The sequence below is a fragment of the Lepidochelys olivacea genome (genome assembly GCF_965140295.1).
Source record: "Lepidochelys olivacea isolate rLepOli2 genome assembly, chromosome: 7".
NCBI lineage: Eukaryota > Metazoa > Chordata > Testudines > Cheloniidae > Lepidochelys > Lepidochelys olivacea.
This window is the reverse complement of record NC_140417.1, coordinates 104,890,414-104,910,407: the sequence shown is the minus strand read 5'-3', so window position 1 is coordinate 104,910,407 and position 19,994 is coordinate 104,890,414. Positions and strand designations below refer to the sequence as shown.

General features: G+C 44.0%; 1 protein-coding gene across 4 annotated transcripts in view; it reads right to left on the bottom strand.

Moving 5' to 3' along the window:
* The window catches only part of EEF1AKMT2 (EEF1A lysine methyltransferase 2), a 48,457-nt gene extending 30,033 nt beyond the window's left edge, over positions 1–18,424 (bottom strand). For 2 of the 4 annotated variants that reach the window (XR_014712420.1, XR_014712421.1), the window contains exons 1-5: positions 18,204–18,424; positions 15,721–15,786; positions 15,011–15,125; positions 9,113–9,220; positions 7,397–7,613 (exon numbers count right to left, since the gene is read on the bottom strand). Coding sequence is in view for 2 of the 4 variants with exons in the window: in XM_084634144.1 (XP_084490270.1) it covers positions 6,505–6,602; positions 7,397–7,613; positions 9,113–9,220; positions 15,011–15,125; positions 15,721–15,786; positions 18,204–18,286 (687 nt within the window). In the remaining 2 variants the exon portion in view is untranslated. Of the gene's footprint in view, positions 1–5,680; positions 6,603–7,396; positions 7,614–9,112; positions 9,221–15,010; positions 15,126–15,720; positions 15,787–18,203 lie in introns of those variants that run through there. The other 2 variants (XM_084634144.1, XM_084634145.1) reach the window with 2 other exon arrangements.
* Positions 18,425–19,994: the final 1,570 nt, after the last annotated feature.

Below are 19,994 nucleotides of genomic sequence, written 5' to 3'. Positions count from 1 at the left end.
AGTCTCTAAGTTTCTACCTTCCATCAGCAGCCTCCAGTTCCCACAGATGCTAATGCATTTTCCCAGCAGCGGAAATGTTACAGGGGTCATACAATGGTAGAAATCAATGGAAAATATCTTTCCCTTAATGTGGTAGTTGGGTGTGCCACAGTTTAGGGCAACTGCAGCAGTATTTCTTCCTTGTCCCCCACCGAGGGCATCAACTCTTAGGTTTTTGGCTCCCCAGCCATCACGTCTCCTGCACAGAGACATGTGTCTCTCCCCCTCCTGGCCAGCATTTTTCCAGGCTGCACAGCTCCTTGCCTGCACTCAGAATTCCCCAGCAAGTCAGACTGCTTAAGCGCACCTGCTTTTCTATCTTCTCAGAGGCTATTAGCTTCTGAGAAGTGCTCACAGTTATAAGGTACGACCCAGCTCTTTCTAAGCAAGCACATTTATTCTTAAGGTGAAGGCATCACAGAGAAAACATATTAAAACAATAAAAGAATCTTTCACTGTGTACTTGCATACCCAGAGGGGTGCATTTGTGTATACCTCCCCCGAGGGATTTTCTAGGAAACTCACTTGAAAAGTCCATTCTTGTCTGGCACATTGTTTCAAATAGTCCTGTGAAATTCATAACACTTCCCAGGGTTTACACATCTTCCCCTAGAAACGTTATGTACAATCTCACAATAGTACATAAACGTTTTTCAATACACTGCACTCCTAAAATACTTTAATTTAATTCAGTAAGATTTGTCCAGGATACTGCAAGAAATTGCTATAACTCTCTCATGGGGGTGGTGGAATATTCGGTATATTTGTTTATCTTCCCTGGCAAAGGGTAAAATGTGTGATGTTGGAGTCTCTGGCCTGCATGGAGTGGGGGAATGTTTAACATGTCCATACTTGGGGTATGGGTTTTGTGGGTCAGGATGGGTCTGTGGCCTGTAGAAGAAGTATGAAATTCAATGGGGCAGGATAAGGGGATCTGTAGCCTAGGAGTGGGGCAAAGGTAAAAAAACAAGGGTAGTGTAAAGGTTGGTACTAGAACCTCAACTGCAGATTGCCTGAGCTCCTAGGATTTAGAAACTGTACAGCAAAAATGCCCATCATTAAAAACAGCCAAAGAAAGACATTGAATAGCATTGGAGTTATACCAGAGAACAAAGACATTATATGGAACATTTTTGAAAGCTGCGGCTTTAGTTTGTACTTCGTTGGGGGAGTGGCAGATTATTCATCAAAACTCCATACAATCACAACCTTTTGTGAAATTAAAGTAGACACCATCTAATGACCACAGAGACAGACGTGTCCAGTGGTTAGAGCACTGGGTTGGAATTCAAGAGACCAGGATTCTGTTTGCAGCTCTGCCACTCACCTGCCATGTGGCATTGGCTAAATCACTTAATTACTCTGTGCCTATGTTCCTCATCTCACCCTTTGTCCTGTCTGCTAGGGCTTTGTCTTCACTGTTTAAAAAGGTGTGTTTTTACCACAGGATAATCAATGTGCATTAGCTCTCTCACAGTAAAATTCTAGTACAGACTAGGCACCTGTAGTTTCATTACAAGCCTTTTAATCAAAAAAAAAAAAAAATTCAAACTGATGAAGTTTATATTAAAGATGCACTGGAAACCTCCAGTTTTAAAAACCAAATATTAAAACAAATCAGGTTTCTGACAGAGCATCCTTCAAACTGGTCCTCTTTTTCTTTTTTTTAGAAAAAATCCTCTTTAAACCCAGTTTAGAAGGGTTTTTCTGCTCCCCTCTTTATGAGGAGTTTAGGAGTCCAGGACAGCGGGCTGTATTTTAAAAAATCATTATTGAGGTTACAGGGACAAACCATCCCGCTGTGTAGAAAAAATAGTAAATATGGCAGGCGATGAGCTTGGCTTAACAGTGAAATCCTTGCTGATCTTAAACAGCCTCACCTCAATCCCTGGAAAAATCATGGAGCAGGTCCTTAAGGAATCAATTCTGAAGCCCTTAGAGGAGAGGAAAGTGATCAGGAACAGTCAGCATGGATTCACCAAGGGCAAGTCATGCCTGACTAATCTAATTGCCTGCTATGACAAGATAACTGGCTCTGTGGATGAGGGGAAAGCAGTGGACATGTTATTCCTTGACTTTAGCAAAGCTTTGACACAGTCTCTCACAGTATTCTTGCCAGCAAGTTAAAGAAGTATGGGCTGGATGAATGGACTATAAGGTGCATAGAAAGCTGGCTAGATTGTTGAGCTCAACGGGTAGTGATCAATGGCTCCATGTCTAGTTGGCAGCTGGTCTCAAGTGCAGTGCCCCAAGGGTCAGTCCTGGGGCCGGTTTTGTTCAATATCTTCATTAATGATCTGGAGGATGGCGTGGATTGCACCCTCAGCAAGTTTGCAGATGACACTAAACTGGGAGGAGAGGTAGATACGCTGGAGGGGAGGGATAGGATACAGAGGGACCTAGACAAATTAGAAGATTGGGCCAAAAGAAATCTGATGAGGTTCAACAAGGACAAGTGCAGAGTCCTGCACTTAGGACAGAAGAATCCCACGCACCGCTACAGAGTACGGACCGAATGGCTCGGCAGCAGTTCTGCAGACAAGGACCTAGGGGTTACAGTGGACGAGAAGCTGGATATGAGTCAACAGTGTGCCGTTGTTGCCAAGAAGGCCAATGGCATTTTGGGATGTATAAGTAGGAGCATTGCCAGCAGATCGAGGGACGTGATCGTTCCCCTCTATTCGACATTGGTGAGGCCTCATCTGGAGTACTGTGTCCAGTTTTGGGCCCCCCACTACAAGAAGGATGTGAAAAAAATGGAAAACGTCCAGTGGAGGGCAACAAAAATGATCAGGGGACTGGAACACATGAGTTATGAGGAGAGGCTGAGGGAACTGGGATTGTTTAGTCTGCCAAAGAGAAGATTGAGGGGGGGATTTCAACTACCTGAAAGGGGATCCAAAGAGAATGGATCCAGACTGTTCTCAGTGGTAGCAGATGACAGAACGAGGAGTAATGGTCTCAAGTTGCAGTGGGGGAGGTTTAGGTTGGATATTAGGAAAAACTTTTTCACTAGGAGGGTGGTGAAGCACTGGAATGCGTTACCTAGGGAGGTGGTGGAATCTCCTTCCTTTGAAGCTTTTAAGGTCAGGCTTGACAAAGCCCTGGCTGGGATGATTTAGTTGGGGATTGGTCCTGCTTTGAGGAGGGGATTGGACTAGATGACCTCCTGAGGTCCCTTCCAACCCTGATATTCTATGATTCTATGATTAGAAGAGTCTTTTGGGCATGCGCAAGAGCAGGAGAACTCAAGACTAGATGAAGAAACCACTCTGTTAGATTTATGGCTTGTGTTGACACAATGGCCCCTTCTAGAATTAAAATCTATTAATCATAGAATATCAGGTTGGAAGGGACCTCAGGAGGTCATCTACGCCAACCCCCTGCTCAAAGCAGGGCCAATCCCCAATTTTTGCCCTGGATGCCTAAATGGCCCCCTCAAGGATTGAACTCACAACCTTGGGTTTAGCAGCCCAATGCTCAAACCACTGAGCTATCCCTCCCCGCCAACCCCACCAAACCTGCTTGGGCCACCCCATTTCTTCCACCACTTCCTGTCTACTGATTCCTCCTCCTTAGTTTTACTGCTCTTGTTAAACACCTTCTTACAGAGCCTGAGGAACAGCACGCAGGTAAGGTCCATCCCCGAGTAACGCATGAGACCAGGAAACACAACTGACCATCAATTAAACATTGAAACTGACTATACACAGAGTGCTGACAGATGCACAAAGCAAGCAACCTGGGCGGGGAGTTCCCCTCTCTATACACTTCCAGTTACGGTAATCTTTTGAGGGTGGAGGGGGAGTTAATTGTAACAATACTAGGTACAACAGTTGCAAATGGAAAGATTATTTCCAAGTTGACGGTGCTTGTTGAATAGGTGTGTGCATCTCCTCTGCACTACCAAACCCCTCCCCACCCCTTTCCCTTTCAAAGAGAGCAGGTGGGGGGAGATGTTTGAAGGCAGTGTGTAGCATTTATGCAGGCCTTGTTGCCTGTCGAGCTATACTGCTGAGGAGAGCTGGGAGGGAATACTGCAGTGAGTCACAGGGCCTTAGCTTTTCCTACAAAGATACATAGGTTTGGGGAGCTGATCCACCTCTTTCCCACACCAAGGAAACCATCCAGAAGAAACTCTCTCACACCGTGGAGAATAGAGCCCATAGAAAATCTTCAAACCAGTGTTAAGATGAGAATTTATAATCTATACTGTTAAAAGCTTTGCTGAAAAAATAAAATTAAATAAAATGTCAGAGGATTGATCCAATTTCAGTTCTATCACCAATTTTGCCTGATGCACATTTATTTGTAAGAATTCTTCAAGTCAAGATTTGAATAAATAGTTGGAGAGACTTCATATTTTTATATAGTCTGCATGGATAAAAATAATCTAGATAACAGAATCTAATATTAAAAAAATAGAAATCAGTCATTTTAAAAAACAAAACAAAGCAATAACAGGCCTAAACCATGGAAGTCTTATGGACTGAAGAATTATGGTTAAATTCTTGTTGGTTGATTAAAGGAATTTCCTGTAGTTTGCGATCATAGTTGATTTATTTTAATGCTTTTAAACCCTATAACACTCCTAGATTAGCAAAGATTACAGATGGAAATAAAACAGAAGCCTCATAGGCAAACACCCCATATTGGTGTGTGTGTGTCAGTTAAAATCTGCTTGTATTAGATCCACCTGATCCCACATTTATTACAAAAATTCAGACCCACATTTTAAGGCTTGGGAACATCTCTCCAAAGATTTATTGTTATCTCATCAATATATCCAAGGTAGGAACTGATGATGGGCAACTCTTACAGGCACTAGTAGTCCTATGTGCAGCTGGAAACCTTTGGGTGGGAGGTAGTAAATACTACCCCACTGGCTATTCAAAGGGTAACATCACCACATCTAACTTTTTTTTAACTTTGAACGTAGGTAAGGATACTAGGCTGCCTAAGCATATAAAGAAACATTCTCATTTGGGACCAAAACCTGCTCTCTACTTCTGTTGGGTCATTTTTCAGTGGAACTAGCACAGTTCCATTGTGCAAGGAGGTGCAGAATTCGGGAATGCCACCCTGGGGGCAGGTTAATGATGAAGGATCTGCTACTGTACAGCTCTTCTGGTCCTTACTTCTTGCAGAGGGGGAGCACTAGAACAGGAGCGGGGCAGCCAACGAACCTGCTCAGACTGAGAACCAGGAAAAACATTTCCTTGATGAGCAAACATGACATTCTTCTTCCATGAGAACAAATTGCCTAATAGGAGTTGTTGGATGCTTAAAATGTCATGTTTACTGCCATTTGAAAATGTGCGTGGGGCAAGTCATAAAAGAAGGAAAAATATTTCTTTCCTCTCTCTCTCCAGGCATCTGTATCGTTATTCCACAAATATAAAATAATAAACGAAGAAATGAACATGGGTTAAAAACAATAATAAATATAACCAGGGTTATTAGGCTGGGGATGTGGGGTTTTGTGGTCTCTGTTTGGGTTTTATGCAACTAAAATGTCATACAAAATTCATTGGAGAAGATGTTCATTAGTGGCCCTTCATAACACATTAGCATACTATAAATTAATATTAAAATAGGTAAGCATATCTGCTATTGAGAAGCTGTAATAACACCAAACAGCGTCTTTTAAGTATTTAATTGGATCGATGGTACTGATCAGTATTAGCGAGCACATATTAGAGATTCAGGAAGGGATTTTTAAAAGTACTCAATGTTAGCCTAACTCTACTCCCACTGAAGTCAATGGATTTTGGTGGAAGTAGAAGTAGGCCAATTCTGAGCACTTATGAAAATCCCGCCCGAAAGCACTATATTACAATGTCTTGTGAGTGCTACAGTCTTTACACCCATTTTCCTCCTTATTTAACTAAAGGTTGATTTCGGATTACACTGTAACATGCATGTTTCATTTACAAAAATAAAATAAAATATTGCCCAGTGTTTAGATCTCAAAAGCATGTTCATTAGTACGCCAAACACCACAGAAATAAGACTTCTTGCTTTGTATGATTCAATTACTGCTTAAATTTATTTTAAACTGTTCACTAGAAACCAAAATCAAAAATAAATAGGAAAAAATATTTACACTTCAAATGCAAAACTAATGTGAATAGTTTTAGTTGGTCTCTGAAAAATTAGAGTACCACATTTTTCCTCACTTACACCCATACAATTTTGTTGAAATAAATGAAGCTATAACACAGAGAAACAGCACCAGGGCAGAATTTACCCTAGAAACATTTCAGATTTATATAACTTGCCCTGAATTTTATGGAAGCCCATTGCAGTTCAGCACATGCACTGTGTTTTATTGTGTACTCAGTGAGCAGTTATTTACACAATACTGGAGGTGTTTTCCTCTCTCTCTCTCCTTTGCATCAGGTTTACTTTGAAGTGCAGACTTTTCTTTTCTCAACTAATCTAATTTGTCTAAGATTGATGGCCTTAATTTTTTCTTTGGAAAACCAAGGCTGTTACACTGTTTCCAATCCTCCCTCCAAAGCAGAACTTGGGTGTTGGCAGCTCCTCCAGAATTTCAAATCCTGCCAGACAGAAATTAATGCTTTTATTAAGAAGTCATGTTACTCTTCCCTTGGATAACCTTTTGCAAACCACTCTTAATTCATATGGAAAACAAGCAAGTCATTTACTATGTAAGTGTACAGTACTGTGTCTTATATTGCTTCTTTATATAGCTGAAACTCCTCCATAGATAATAAAATCTTAGCTAGCTGCAGTGTGTAGACTAATGAAAGAAGAGATAAGAATTTGCCAGCAGTTCTAGTTCTTGGCACACTTGGGTTTCAAGCTTCAGGCATGAGATTCAGAAGCTGACTAGCAAGTAAAAGAATTCAGACCCATCAGGAGGTTCACTGAGCAAGTGACATGTGCGTGCACATGGAATGTCACAGCCTACAACTGCCAGTTCCTTTGTGACTAAAAGAAAAGCTAAAAATGTTATCCCAATTTTAAGGTGAGCTGGGTGGGTGAATGGGGGATCTATTTTAAAGATCACAGGAAAAAAGCCATATATTCTCTTCTTCTCCATAATAACTTGCCTGCAATTCTTGTTCTCTGCGGTTGGAAGGTATAAAAAAATCCTCACTCTTAAAGTGCATCTATACTGGTAAAAATGGGAGCCATAATTCCATACCCATGCCTACAACGATGGAAGCTGTAGTGAGGATAAGGCTCAGGACACACACCCACGTTTTATCACTGTGATATCTAATCCCGCTCTGATAAAATAAACACGGCAATAAAAGGACATTAACATTTACCTACTTAAAACCTTAAACAACCATAAATTGGCAGATAACTCTGCCCAACTACTTACCTTCTCTGAACTCATTTAGCAGCTCCTCTTTGGTCCAATTACAAGAGGTTATGAGGAAAAAGCCTTCCATTTTCAATACCGTGCAGAGGGATTTCACATACTGCTTCCTCCTCTCAGCTGCATTGTCAGGATTAAGGCTTATGGCATCAAAAGTTCCCTTGTCAATACAAATCTGAAATCCTGATAGCTCAGCTGATGGAGTCAAGAAGTCTTTTACCTAAATCAAAAGTGTACAACTATGTAAATAATCATCTTTTATTTGGGAAATGCTGCATCTCTAATGTAGACTGGTGCTTTCATTTGTGAGGGTACAAAAATTGACAACATCTAAGTGTCATGGAACAAGATAACACTCACAACAGACTTGAGATCAGCTGAAGCAGTTTCAGGCTTTATTCCAAGCACACAACACAGCAGCTAGTGGTTAAGGAGCCAGGCAGCCATTTCACTGAGCAGACACTGACTGGCACTCGCTGAGCTCTTATATTGCCCACCAGAGGATGCCCAGGCTGGCTATGACCAATATGGGGTAAACTATACTAATTCAGTTACAAATTCTGCAAAGGCTGCATGAGTACCTTACAGACAAGTACATCCCTACATGGGCTGCATGAGTTCCTTACACTAGGTCTATTTGGGAAGTGCTTACCATGCAACTTCTTTGCATAATTTTGATGCCATGTCAATTTGATTCTCCCTTTGCATTATGCAAAAATCTTTAGTTGAACCCAGCTACCTGCCTACCTATTTGAAGTGCGTAGCTGGGCTCCATTACAGTAGTATTTAAGCACCTCACAATCTTTAATGTATTTGGGAGTTCATTCTACGGTATTATTTACTATTTGCAGTGTGGCAGCACTGAGAGGCCCCAGTCATGGACCTGGGTCCCAGAGTGCTAGGCAGCATATAAACAGAACAAAACTGACACAGCCCAAGGAGTTTATGATCTATTCTAAGGCTATGTATAAGCTGCCGCGGTAAGTTGACCTATGCTATGCAACTCCAGCTACTTGAATAATGGAGCTGGCGTCGACGTACCTTAGGTCGAGTTACTGCGGCGGGGAGGTCTCCCGTCGACTTACCTTACTCTTCTTGTCAGGGTAGAGTATGGGGTCGACTGGAGAGCGCTCTGTTGTCGATTTGGCAGGTCTTCACTAGACCCACTAAAAAGACTGCTGGTGGATCGATCTCAGAGCGTCAATCCCCACTGTAATGTAGACCTACCCTCAGTATAAGAAAAGAGAACATCCAGACGGGAGAAGCACAAGGTAACAATGAGATAAAAGTGGTCAGCATGAAAAGCAGTGGTCTCTGTACACCAGCTGCCTAACCATTGTTGAATTTTTTGTAGTTTGACATATTTAGTCTGCTATTCCTTATCTGAAAGTCAGAGTATATAATCTAGAACACAGAACTGATCTTTTAAAGTGTGATGTAGTCTCTCCCCTTGCTCAGGGATGACACTCTTGTTCGACTAAATGGGAGTTTTGCACAGGTGTTAAAGGGAGTAAAATCTTCACCAACCAAGAAATCTTCTGGTAAATACAGACATATTAATAAACTGTTGGTTAGAGTCCTCCTCAAGTGAGCAGAACTACAATTAGATTTCAAAAAATGTAGTCAGTATATTAACGTGTCTGAAATCAAGTGACTCGAATAATCTCTCAAGATCAATTGCTTTCTATTTTCCTTAACATAATCTCTCTGAACACTTACCTGCAATTTAATATTAGATAGCCCTTCTTTCTCTATTATGTTTTGAGAAAGTTGTATTGCAGAAGGAGAGTAATCAATTCCAGTGAGATTAGTGTAACCACATTTTGCCTAGAGAAAGAGAGAGAATCTTACTCAATGTGCTAGCAAACTATCCTTACTCAGCAGGTCTGCTCCCTGTGTATAATCCAAGTCAATTCTAGTCATCCTAATGACAAAAAAAGCTTTTACTCATTTTTATTCCTGATACCTCTGTAGAACCAAAAAAGCTATGGGAGCATGAGCTGTTATTCTATTTTGTTTTGTACATCATCAACAGAATTGTTAACTAAGAGCTAGTTCCTTCCAATAGGTGGAAAACTGAGCAGAACCATGACAAGTAACACGCTACAGAAGTAGTTGTAAAAAACAATAATACATCCTCTAATCTGCACCAAAAGGGAAACTAAGAAAACAGGCATTTCCATACAGATCACAACAACGGTCAGTATCAGATGATTCAAAGGAAGGAGTAAATCCTCCATACTGGACAATTATACAATAACATAGCTATGGGAAAATTTGTTTCTTAAATTCAGGCAGGTACTTAATTTGTCCTGAAGCATACTGAAATCCCTAATACCTTTTATCCTCGCTGGTGTAACTACATATGACATTCTGATTATTCACATTAACATCTAATCCTTATTTGAATGCTACTGGGTTCTTTGCTTCAGTATCATCAGCGAGTTCCACAAGCTAATTACATGCTGTGCCACACAGACATTGAGTTAGACTCTGTACTCAATAAACCAGTGCAGAGGGCAGAGCACAGAGGTAATGTGTTAATGGCAAACCTTTTGTTAAGCAGATGAGTTACTACATCTTGTACCTGCTGGCATTTTACCAGAGAGTGTGTGGTTTCATTCCTAGATAGAATGAATTGCAAAAATGAAGTCTGAATGTCACAAGTGGCCAGGTCTGAATCCACCATGGAAGGTTCGATCTTCTGGCCAGCAGCAGATATAAGTAGGTGTTTTTATGACAAGATGGCCATTTGGGAATCCAATGGCATTAAGAAGTTCAAAGTTATCCAAGGCTGTGCACTGACTTAATAGGAAGGCTGATGCCCTGGATAGCAGCGGATATACAAAGACACACTTTTTGCAGCACGTTCTTCCTAACAGCATAACCTCTGTGAGTTCAGCTTTAACTAGCTGCTTTTAATCCAGTCTCTAAATTTTAGCTAAACATCAGGAAAGCTGAGAGACTGTGTTGTTCACATTTGGCATGGAGAGATCTGACAAAAAGCTGTGTACTGCTAAGACTTCTGCCCCTGTTGTCTTCCCAGAACACCCAGTCTTGCAAGTCTTCATAGTTGAGGGCTTTGGAGGTGGAAGAACAGTTCCCAAACCAGCCCTCTCAATTTGGTGTTTGAGGAACAACATGATTCACTTCAGGGAGTTTCAGCTCACCCTACAGCTTCACCTACATTCTCTTGGTACAGGACAGGAGTGTTTGGAGATCAATGATATTGAATACTGCAGTGTGCTCCAGCTGAACGTATGTGGACTAACTACCCTCTTCCACAGCGAGGAAAATAAATCACACAACAGAGCAACCAATGATGTCTCTGTACCATGCCCTGACCTATGGTACTGGTAGTTGATGTTGGAAAATGCTTTTAGCTGGTTTCTTGATTAGTGTGCTTAGAAAAAGGACGTTAAATACTGGGTCATAGTTTTCAAGGTCACTAGCACTGAGCAATGGTTTCTTTAATGTTTGCCAGATTATTGCATGTTCTGAATTGGGTGGTAGATTTCCCTCATTAAAGAATGTACTGACAATCTCTGTTAATAGGGAGTCACATGTTTTCTGCTCTTTGCTATTCAAGAAACAGAGAGGTCAGAGTCATAAGTGGTGCCCTGATTGCCCTATCAGTCTTTCCATTGCTATTAATAGTGAATGGGCTAAATTCCTGGTGCTGTATCCAGGAAAAGGTAGCTGAAGGAGAAAAGCTCGTCACAAACACAGGCAGGAGAAGTCACAACTGCTCTGAGAGTCACAACACTAGACACTCAATAAGCAGGTCCACAGGCTCCTCATGATACACATATGTCAAAGAGCAAGAGGACCCAACATTGTGGGTGGTGGGATAACAAATACGGGGAGCAAAGACAGAAAGAAAAGAGGAAAAAAATAAAGGAAAGGACAACAGTTTTCAAGAGCTTGTCTCTTGGAACTTGCAGAATGGCAGTTTCCCCACCGTGCCTGTATGATACATGCAACAATGTGAGTATTGTACCCACTAGCGGGTGCTTTGGCTTGTGGATGGGTATCAGGATCTGTTAGCATCACAATGGTCACTCATGTGGTGTACCTGCTTATGGTATGTTGGCATATGGCATTCTGTGTCTGCTTGACTTCTTCTAGAGCCACCTACTTTTGTCAGTATGCTTTTCCTCATCTATATACAGCCTGCTGCACAGGAGTTAATGCCTCAACCAGCATTAACCTCCATGGGAATAATTTTTCTTAGTACAGTAACTCCCCACTTAATATACTTTTGCTTAACGTTGTTTCGATCCTACGTCCCTGCTCAATTACAGAACATGCTCCATTTAAAGTTTTGCAATGCTTCGCTACAATGTCGTTTGGCTGCCTGCTTTGTCCACAGCTGATAGCCCCCATATCAGCTCCCCTATGCCCCCCACACCGCCTCCCACCCGCAGGCAGACCCCGCAGATCAGTGCCTTCCCCCTCCTCCCTGCGGCAATCAGCTGGCTTGCAGCGTTCAGGAGGGAGGGGGGAGTATCGAGGACTTGGCGCCCAGGCTCCCCCTCCCTCCCGAACGCCGCAAACCAGGTGATTGCGACGGGCAGGAAGCAGGGGAGCGAGGGGGCAGGCTGCGAGCAGAGTCCTCGCTCCTCCCCCCACCCTCCTGCCCCCTGAACATCGCAAGCCACCTGACTGCCGCGGGCAGGAGGAAGGAGCGAGGACGCAGCATGCACCCTCCCCCGTCCCTCCCCTGCCTCCGGCAATCAGCTGGCTTGCAGTGTTCAGGAGGCGGGGGGGGGGGGGGGGGGGAGAGGGAGCCTGTGCGCCATGTCCTCGCTCCTCCCCTCTCCCTCCTGAATGCCGCAAGCCAGCTGATTGCTGTGGGCAGGAGGCAGGGAAGGGAGTGGGGGAGGAGCAAGGACGCGGCATGCAGAGAAAGGGGGCTAGGGGGGGTAAGAAGAGGCGGGTTAAGGGTGGGGGTTTCAGGGAAGGGGTGGAGTGGGCGGCCCGAGGGTTGAGCCCCCTGCCCCTGGTGCTTAGAGAGTAGGGGAAGCTTCTGCTGCTGCTGCGCAATGTGCTTCTCCTAGCCTACAGCACCTTCAGCCTCCTTGCCTGCCTCACTGTCTCCAGTGCCAGTGGGCTGTGCCTGTGTGGGGTAAGGCGGGGGCACCTCCCAACTATAGTACTGTACAGCAAAAAAAAAATTTCCCTGGAACCTAACCCCCCCCCCCCCCATTTACATTCATTCTTATGGGGAAATTGGATTCGCTTAACATCCTTTCACTTAAAGTCGCATTTTTCAGGAACACAATTACAACGTTAAGTGAAAAGTTACTGTATAATCCCACTTATTGTTCCTGACTGTTTATACATATGTCTACTTTTCCCCTGGGAACCAAGATATGACTTAACTTCACCTCTTCTTGCTCTGATGACAGCCCACCACATAACCTGTACAACCACCTTCCAGAGATGTTCCATCCTATTTAGTTAATTAACTTCATTTCAGCACTGCAGTTTCTATGGAATTATCAGGTCCCAACTTCCAGCTGTAGAATTTTATTACTGTTGATGATGCATGGGCCAGAAGAATCCCAGCATTACTTCCAGATCCTGGGCTGAGGTTACAGAGCTGCCAGTTGGAAAAACTCATGCTTTTTTTTATAAACTGAACAAATCTCATCTTGAGTTGAGAGTAAACAATCAACATCTCAGTCATTTTTCAGACTAGTACTTCACTTAAAAATAACTTTCCTGGTCAAACCACAATACTTTGGGGCACTTTATATCCTGAGGGATAATTTTTCGGGGGATGGGGGAATGCTAATAGCCTTTAGAAGTGGGTTTCCCATGTCATCATTACCTTTCTTGATATGGAATAAAAATTCACTACATGTTTACAAGATACATCAGAGGTCAGATTCAAGGATGGCAGAATACTCAAGCATGATCCAAAATAAAAACACTTTCACTGCAGAAGAATGTAGTTAACAGTAAATTTAAAATTATTAGCTTTCAAATTAACATCTCTAATGAGATAGATGGGACAGTTATACTTCTCAGTGCTACTGTTTGTGTCTATCTGCAGATTCAGGAAGACAAGACAGCATTGGCTCACATTCATGGAGACTATAAACTTTAAAAAAAATACAAGAGCTGCACACGAACTTAAATTCTGCTTTAACTGCTACAGCCTATGGATAAGTGTTAGTACAGTGAATGCCATATACTGACTCAGTCTAAACCAGCTGGGACATTCTACCAAAGCATTTAATCAAAAATGTGAAAAGGAACACAAAACTACTCATAACTAAACTTACTGAAGATTGCTCAACTTCATGCCCTATTGTACCCCTGTGAAATAACAATATCAGCTTTTAAAACATACTTGGTACTCTGTTTCCACCTCAAGAGAAAAATTATCACTGTTTTGTTTTTAATTAAAGGGATACCATCAACTTAAAAAACAACACTTCTGCCTGAAAATATTTTAACTACTATTTTCACAAGTAATGCTAATGGTAGTATAACCAAGATGAAAGGGGGGAACGTCTCTATTTTGTGCATTTGACAGCCCTTTGTGTATCAATTTCACTATTTCCAATATACAGTATGTCAATTCTCTCTGTTGTTATTGTGGGTCTTGCACACAGCAATAGAGCAGAGGAAAGCATTTTAAAATATAAGAAAATATCATAGTAAATCTACGAACACTGGCAGGGGAATTTAGGAGCTGGTACAGAACCGGAAATTATTTATAACAGTTTTTGAAACTGATTATATTTCAATTTACAGTTCCCTTTAAAGTACTCAGAGAAACAGAAGACATTCACAAGAAGTTGTAATCTAAACCAGTGGTTCTCAACCAGGGGTCCAGGGCCCACTGGGGGGCTGGGAGCAGCATTCAGGGGGTCTGCGAAGCAGGATCGGCATTACACTTGCTTGGGCCCATGGCAGAAAGTCGAAGCCCCACCACCTGGGGCTGAAGCCTGGAGCTCCAAGCCCTGCCACCTAGGGCTGAAGCCGAAGCCTGAGCAACTTAGCTTCACGGGGCCTCAGGCAATTGCCCTCCTTGCTACCCCATAATGCTGGCCTTGGCTTTTATATGCAGAAAAACAGTTGTTATGGCACAGACGCACCGTGGAATTTTTATAGCATATTGTGGGGGCCTCAGAAAGAAAAAGGTGGAGAATCCCTGATCTAAACAACTCTGGCAAAAGAATAGCTCCTCTTCCATCCAGTAAAACAAAACTTCACTCTAGTTTGCTAGAGCTGGTATTTTTAAAAGTCCCTAAAGGAGTTAGGTGCCCAAACACCATTGAAATTTAGTGAGACTTGGGTGCCTAACTCCCTTAGGCTGCATGGCAAACCTGCTGCTATCACACACTACCAGTTTTCATTTGCTGATGTTCCCTAACCAAGTGAATTTCAATCAGTACAACTACATCAATTAAAGTAAAAGACTGTATGCACAACAACCAATGTGCTCTTGATGGGAAAACACTCTATGGCAGTTTTAATTTAAGTTTTGTTTTGCTTTTTATAATGTCAGCATCAGCTGAAACTAGCAAATATTCTCTCATTTGCAGTAAATGTATATACTCTGTTCTTAGCCTTGATTCTGTAATTTTACAAAATACCAACCAATTCAACAAGTAAAACACCATTTCCAGTTCCAATGTCAAGCACTGAGCTGTCCAGAGGGATCTTTTGTTTTTCCATCCATCTGATTAAACGAATCATGCTTTCTTCTCCAAACCTATCAGAAACAGAGGCTTGAGTAATCAACATATCCAGAACACATGAAAGGCACAGCAGCAACTGTACTTCATCTCTCCCCCTATCTGGCATTCGTAAAGCACCTGTCACTATAGCATCTAGGCAACAACCTATATAGATCATATTCCAAGTCTGATTTGTTTAAGTTTTAAGTAAACCAAATGGCTTAAAACCCACTGGGATTAGCAGTACTTGAAACTAAGGCCCTCTTTATGGCCACATAAAATAAAGACTGCATTGGAAGCTTCCCTAGGCTGCCTATTTAATTCTTAGCCTCTGATGATAATAATGGATGTCCTTGGTGATATGAGTACGTGCCTAGTAGTAAAACAGACTGCAACCACCAACTCATGGCACACACAACTAATTTTCAGGGGGTAACTAACAATTTTCAGTCACAACAGATTTGGGCCAAATAGGAATTGGTGACTCCAAGGTAAAAAGCTCCGTATCATATGACTAATACTTTGAACTACCCAGTGACCCAATGAGTTTTTTATTTTGCTTTTACTACATATATTTTCAAAAGCATAAAAATATGCATATGTCCATTGATAGTTATTCTCTTTATTTACCAAATTTCCCCAGCATCTTCACTCTCCTGAAAAATCTGTAATTCACTTTCATATGCAGCGTCCCAGCTAAAGAGGAAGAGAGGACAGAATATGAAATTAACACAGGAATGACTTAGATGAACGATCAGGAAGAAAGGGCACAGGTGGAGATTGTATTCACATATCATACACCCCATGTCCAACCCATAAGCTGTTGAATTTCCCAAATTAGACATGTGCATCAAAACAAAGGGCTGGATCTCCAGCTCCGGTTGAGTAGTGTATAGCACAACCCAGGAGGGGTATGGGGGTGGGAGGCAACAGTGTGGTTTTGCATTCCCCTGACCCTGGGGTTGTTCTGCACATTGAGTTAGTCCTCCAGAGTAGGTCAGACTGTTATAACCTCCACTAACTGCCAACAGCCCCAACAGATTGTTGTAGGAGCTAGGAATTGCTGGGAGCCCCAGTCACATCTCTTTATCCCAAACCACACTTCCTATACAGGCAACCAATATTTAAGAGGTGGCATGGGAATAGCTTTGGTGACTATATGCCAAGGCTAACTCAGGGAAGATTCTCCAGTGGTTGGATCCCATTGGATGGAACAGTGTAAAGTTGCCAAAGTACATCAAAAATCTCCATCTTGCAAGGACAGCACATGTTCCAATAAGCATTTTAATGCCAAGTTAGATCAATAAGGTTATAATGGTGTTTGTCATACTCATATGCTCTAATGTTCCTTTTCTGGAGCCTTGCAGCATCCATAAAGGTGTGAAGCTCCTTACAAACTCTGAGAACATTGAGCAAAAATAAAAGAAATCACTGCCAATCTGATCCTTACAAAACCTGAGAACCAAATGAATGGCATATTAAGTGATTTTATGATCCATATTAGAACTCATTACGTTCGCCATGGTATAGCTCAGTCAAAGGTTTATTTGTATATTATACAAACTGATGTGGAACATTTTGTCCACAATACAAATAACTCTGGATGATCAGAGTGAACTGAAAAGGTGCAGGTTGATAGATATGAACTGCATTGAGGGGAAAAAATTAGATTTTTCTGACTGCTCTTGAGATTGAGCTTAAAGCCTGAAACATTATAGCTCATGTTTAAATTTTGGATTTTAAAATGGAACTGCTTTTGAGTTGTAGGATTATAAAAAGCTTTCAGAACCACCACCTTCTAAAGTTTTCATTTTTATACCAGTTACCATGATGTATTTTTCACAGAGTCCAAAAAACTTCTTTTAAACAACTTTTTTTTTTCCTGTAGCAGGTGATGAAGAATAATTAGAAAATTGTACAATGTACTAAGGATTCATTCCTCAGGTTCAAGAGAAAATACTAGGCCTAGAACACATTGCTACATACTTAAGGTCACATGCTCTCCTCCTAAACTCTACAATCAAATTAAAAAAGGAAAAAAGATTGAAACAAGGAGAGATGCAACTAACTTTGCTGAGATCTAGTGCCTGGGGAAAATATCATTAATTAATGAGAAATTACAAAAAGCTGATAATTTTTACTTCACAATTGTCTACATGGGGAAATTGCCCAGAATAGCTATTGAGGAGTAAACTATTCTGCTTTGAAATAAATCACACTCTGATTATTCTGGAATAGAGTGTCCACAGGGGGAGCTATTCTGGAATAGCTAGAGCAGTCAATTTCTCTGTGTAGACAAGCCTAGAGGGTATCAGCAGGGAGGTTTGATTTCCAGTTCAGGAAGGAATACATTATATATGCTAGCTCTGCTGCAGCTCACACGCTATAAATGGCAGCGTGAAACAGGGATGCTGGAACAATTTTCCTAGTGGGGGTGCTGAGAGCCAAAGAACCAAACTGTAAACATTGTATATAACGGAAACCACTTCAAGCCGGGGTTGCGCCAGCACCTGTGGTGTGATCAAAGGTATGGGCAGCACCCAAGTACAACCCTTCCTGATCCCAGGGGACATGCACCCAGCCACCACCTGCCTCGCCGAAGCCACATCGCTATTTTAATGCCCTAAGGCAACTTGCCAGCCTGCCGGCCCGGGCTGGGGATGACACCTCGCAGCCGCAGCGAAGACTTCACCAGGCCTCAGCAGCCGCAGAGCCCAAGGCAGCCTAGGGGAGGCAGGAACCAAGGTCCCAATGAATGCCAATGGGCTTTGGGACTAGGGTTGCCAACCGCTTGCCCTGGAGTCTCCAGGAATTAAAGAGGAGTCTTTAATTAAAGATTACGTCAAGGTGATGAAACCTCCCAGGAACAGGGCCAGCCCAAACTAGCAACCCGCCTTGGGAGCCGAACACCCGCCGCCCCTCTGAAAAGCCTGTCCGCGGGGGAGCGACACCCAGCCGCCAGGGCCGGGCACCGGGGCGGGGCCCCGCCTGCAGCCCCCCGGCCTCCCCAGGCCGGTGGAGATACCCCTGCGCCCGCCAGGGGCGAGGCGCGGCTGCGGTCTCCAAGGTGCTGGGCAGGCCCCGGGCCCGGCACCGCCCCGCCCGGGACTCACTGCTCTTTGGTGCCCAGGGCCGACGGGCCGAAGGCGGGCCCCAGCCCCGGGGCGTCACGTGGCCGCTCCCCGGCGACACTCATCCTCCCGGCGGCCGAGAAGCCGGAAGTGCCCGCGCACCATAGAGTGCGGGTGGGTTTGAGCGCGCCAGGCGGCGAACCCCTCTAGGCTGCTGGAGGACTTTTCCTCTGCCGTGGGCTGCTGGAGGGATGCCGAGGGGAGTGAGGGTCCTGGAAGCTGTGCTCGGGGCTGCTCCTGGTATGGCCCGGCTCAGTTGCGCTTGAGTTGTGCCCTCCTGGGGGGTGCACAGACCTGGGTCATCTCAGCAAGGGGTCCCTGTCGCACACACACCCACCAGGCGGCGTTTTACAAAAGCAGCGGGTTCTTGCAACGTTTTGCACACACGTGTGGCTCACGCTGTGGGTCTCGCTGACCCCAGGGGGTCGCTGGACATGGATCTCAGCTCGGGCTCTCCAGACCAGTAGGTGCCAAGCGCACCTGTGCAGCAAGACCAGGGAAGAAGGGGCTCAGACCGGCTTCGCAGAGGGAATATTGCCCATGCGGCGTGCATGTGAGAGAATGACTGTCTGGTGGGACTTTTCTGTCTAGGGGGACTATGACAGCAGAGAGCCAGCGCTGATTAATCAGCGAGCATTGCTTAACTAGAGGGAAGAAGAAAGACAAGGGAATCCTTATTTCTTGAACAATGGCATTGAGTGGGGTTAAGGACAAGGGGGCTCTGGGTACACAGCCCCCTACCATGGCATGCTCATAACATTTTTAGATTCTTATAAGTTTTTTTGCTGCACAACTATGGGACTATGGCAGGGGTGGGCAAACTTTTTGGCCCGAGGGCTGCATCTGGGTGGGGAAATTGCATGCAGGGCACAAACAGCTCCCTCTCCCAGTGCCCTTCTTTGGGTGCATTGAGCATGCCCAGTAACCTTCGCTGTTGTCACTGCCCTCTCTCTGCCCTTACGTCTCCTTACGATTTGCTGCCTCCCCTTTGGAGGGGTTTAAAAGGATTAAGGGGGGCAGATCACAGCGGGGGTGGGGGGTGTCAGGATCTGAGCAGGGGGCAGAAATTTACTGGCAGGGGGGATCAAGCTACTGTAGGTAGCGGCAGAAGAGGGGCTGAAGGGGGAAAATTGGGGGTGGTAGCCGGGGTTAAGCCCGGGGGAGGGGGAAGACTCTGCCAGACCCTGTGGGGGGACAAAACCCCCGTTTAGGGAGGGGGAGAGAGCCACCTGCTGTGCTCGCAAATCTAGGGCGGGGTCGGGGCAGAGGCTTTTTCGTCCTCCTCATAGGATGCTGTATGTCAGCCCCGGAGCAGAGGGTGGGTTCTTAATGGCCCAGGCCTCCCAATTCCTAGACTGTCAGTGCTCAGACACCGCAGCTCCTCTCTATCTGCAGGCCCACATTACTGCTACAGCCAGGAGACTGAATGTTGTGAAATATTGTACAGACATGCCCTCCCTCAAACTCTGCATCTCACATTTTGAATATGTAAAAGAGTCTTCTATCAGTTTCTATGTCTATATGAAATCACTGCAGCGCCTTTCTCTTTATATAACGTGCTGAGTTGCTAACTCCCAGAGCCCGCATGTTTGTACCCCTCCTGTACCCCAATCCCCTGCCCCAGGTCAGAGCCTGCACCCCTCACTCAAACTCCCCATAGCCTGCAACCCTCCTGTACCCCAACTCCATCCCAGAGCCTGCACCCCAAAAAGGGCCAGATTAACCAATGCTAAACATATTTGTGGGCCCCCATGGGGGCAATGGGGACATGGA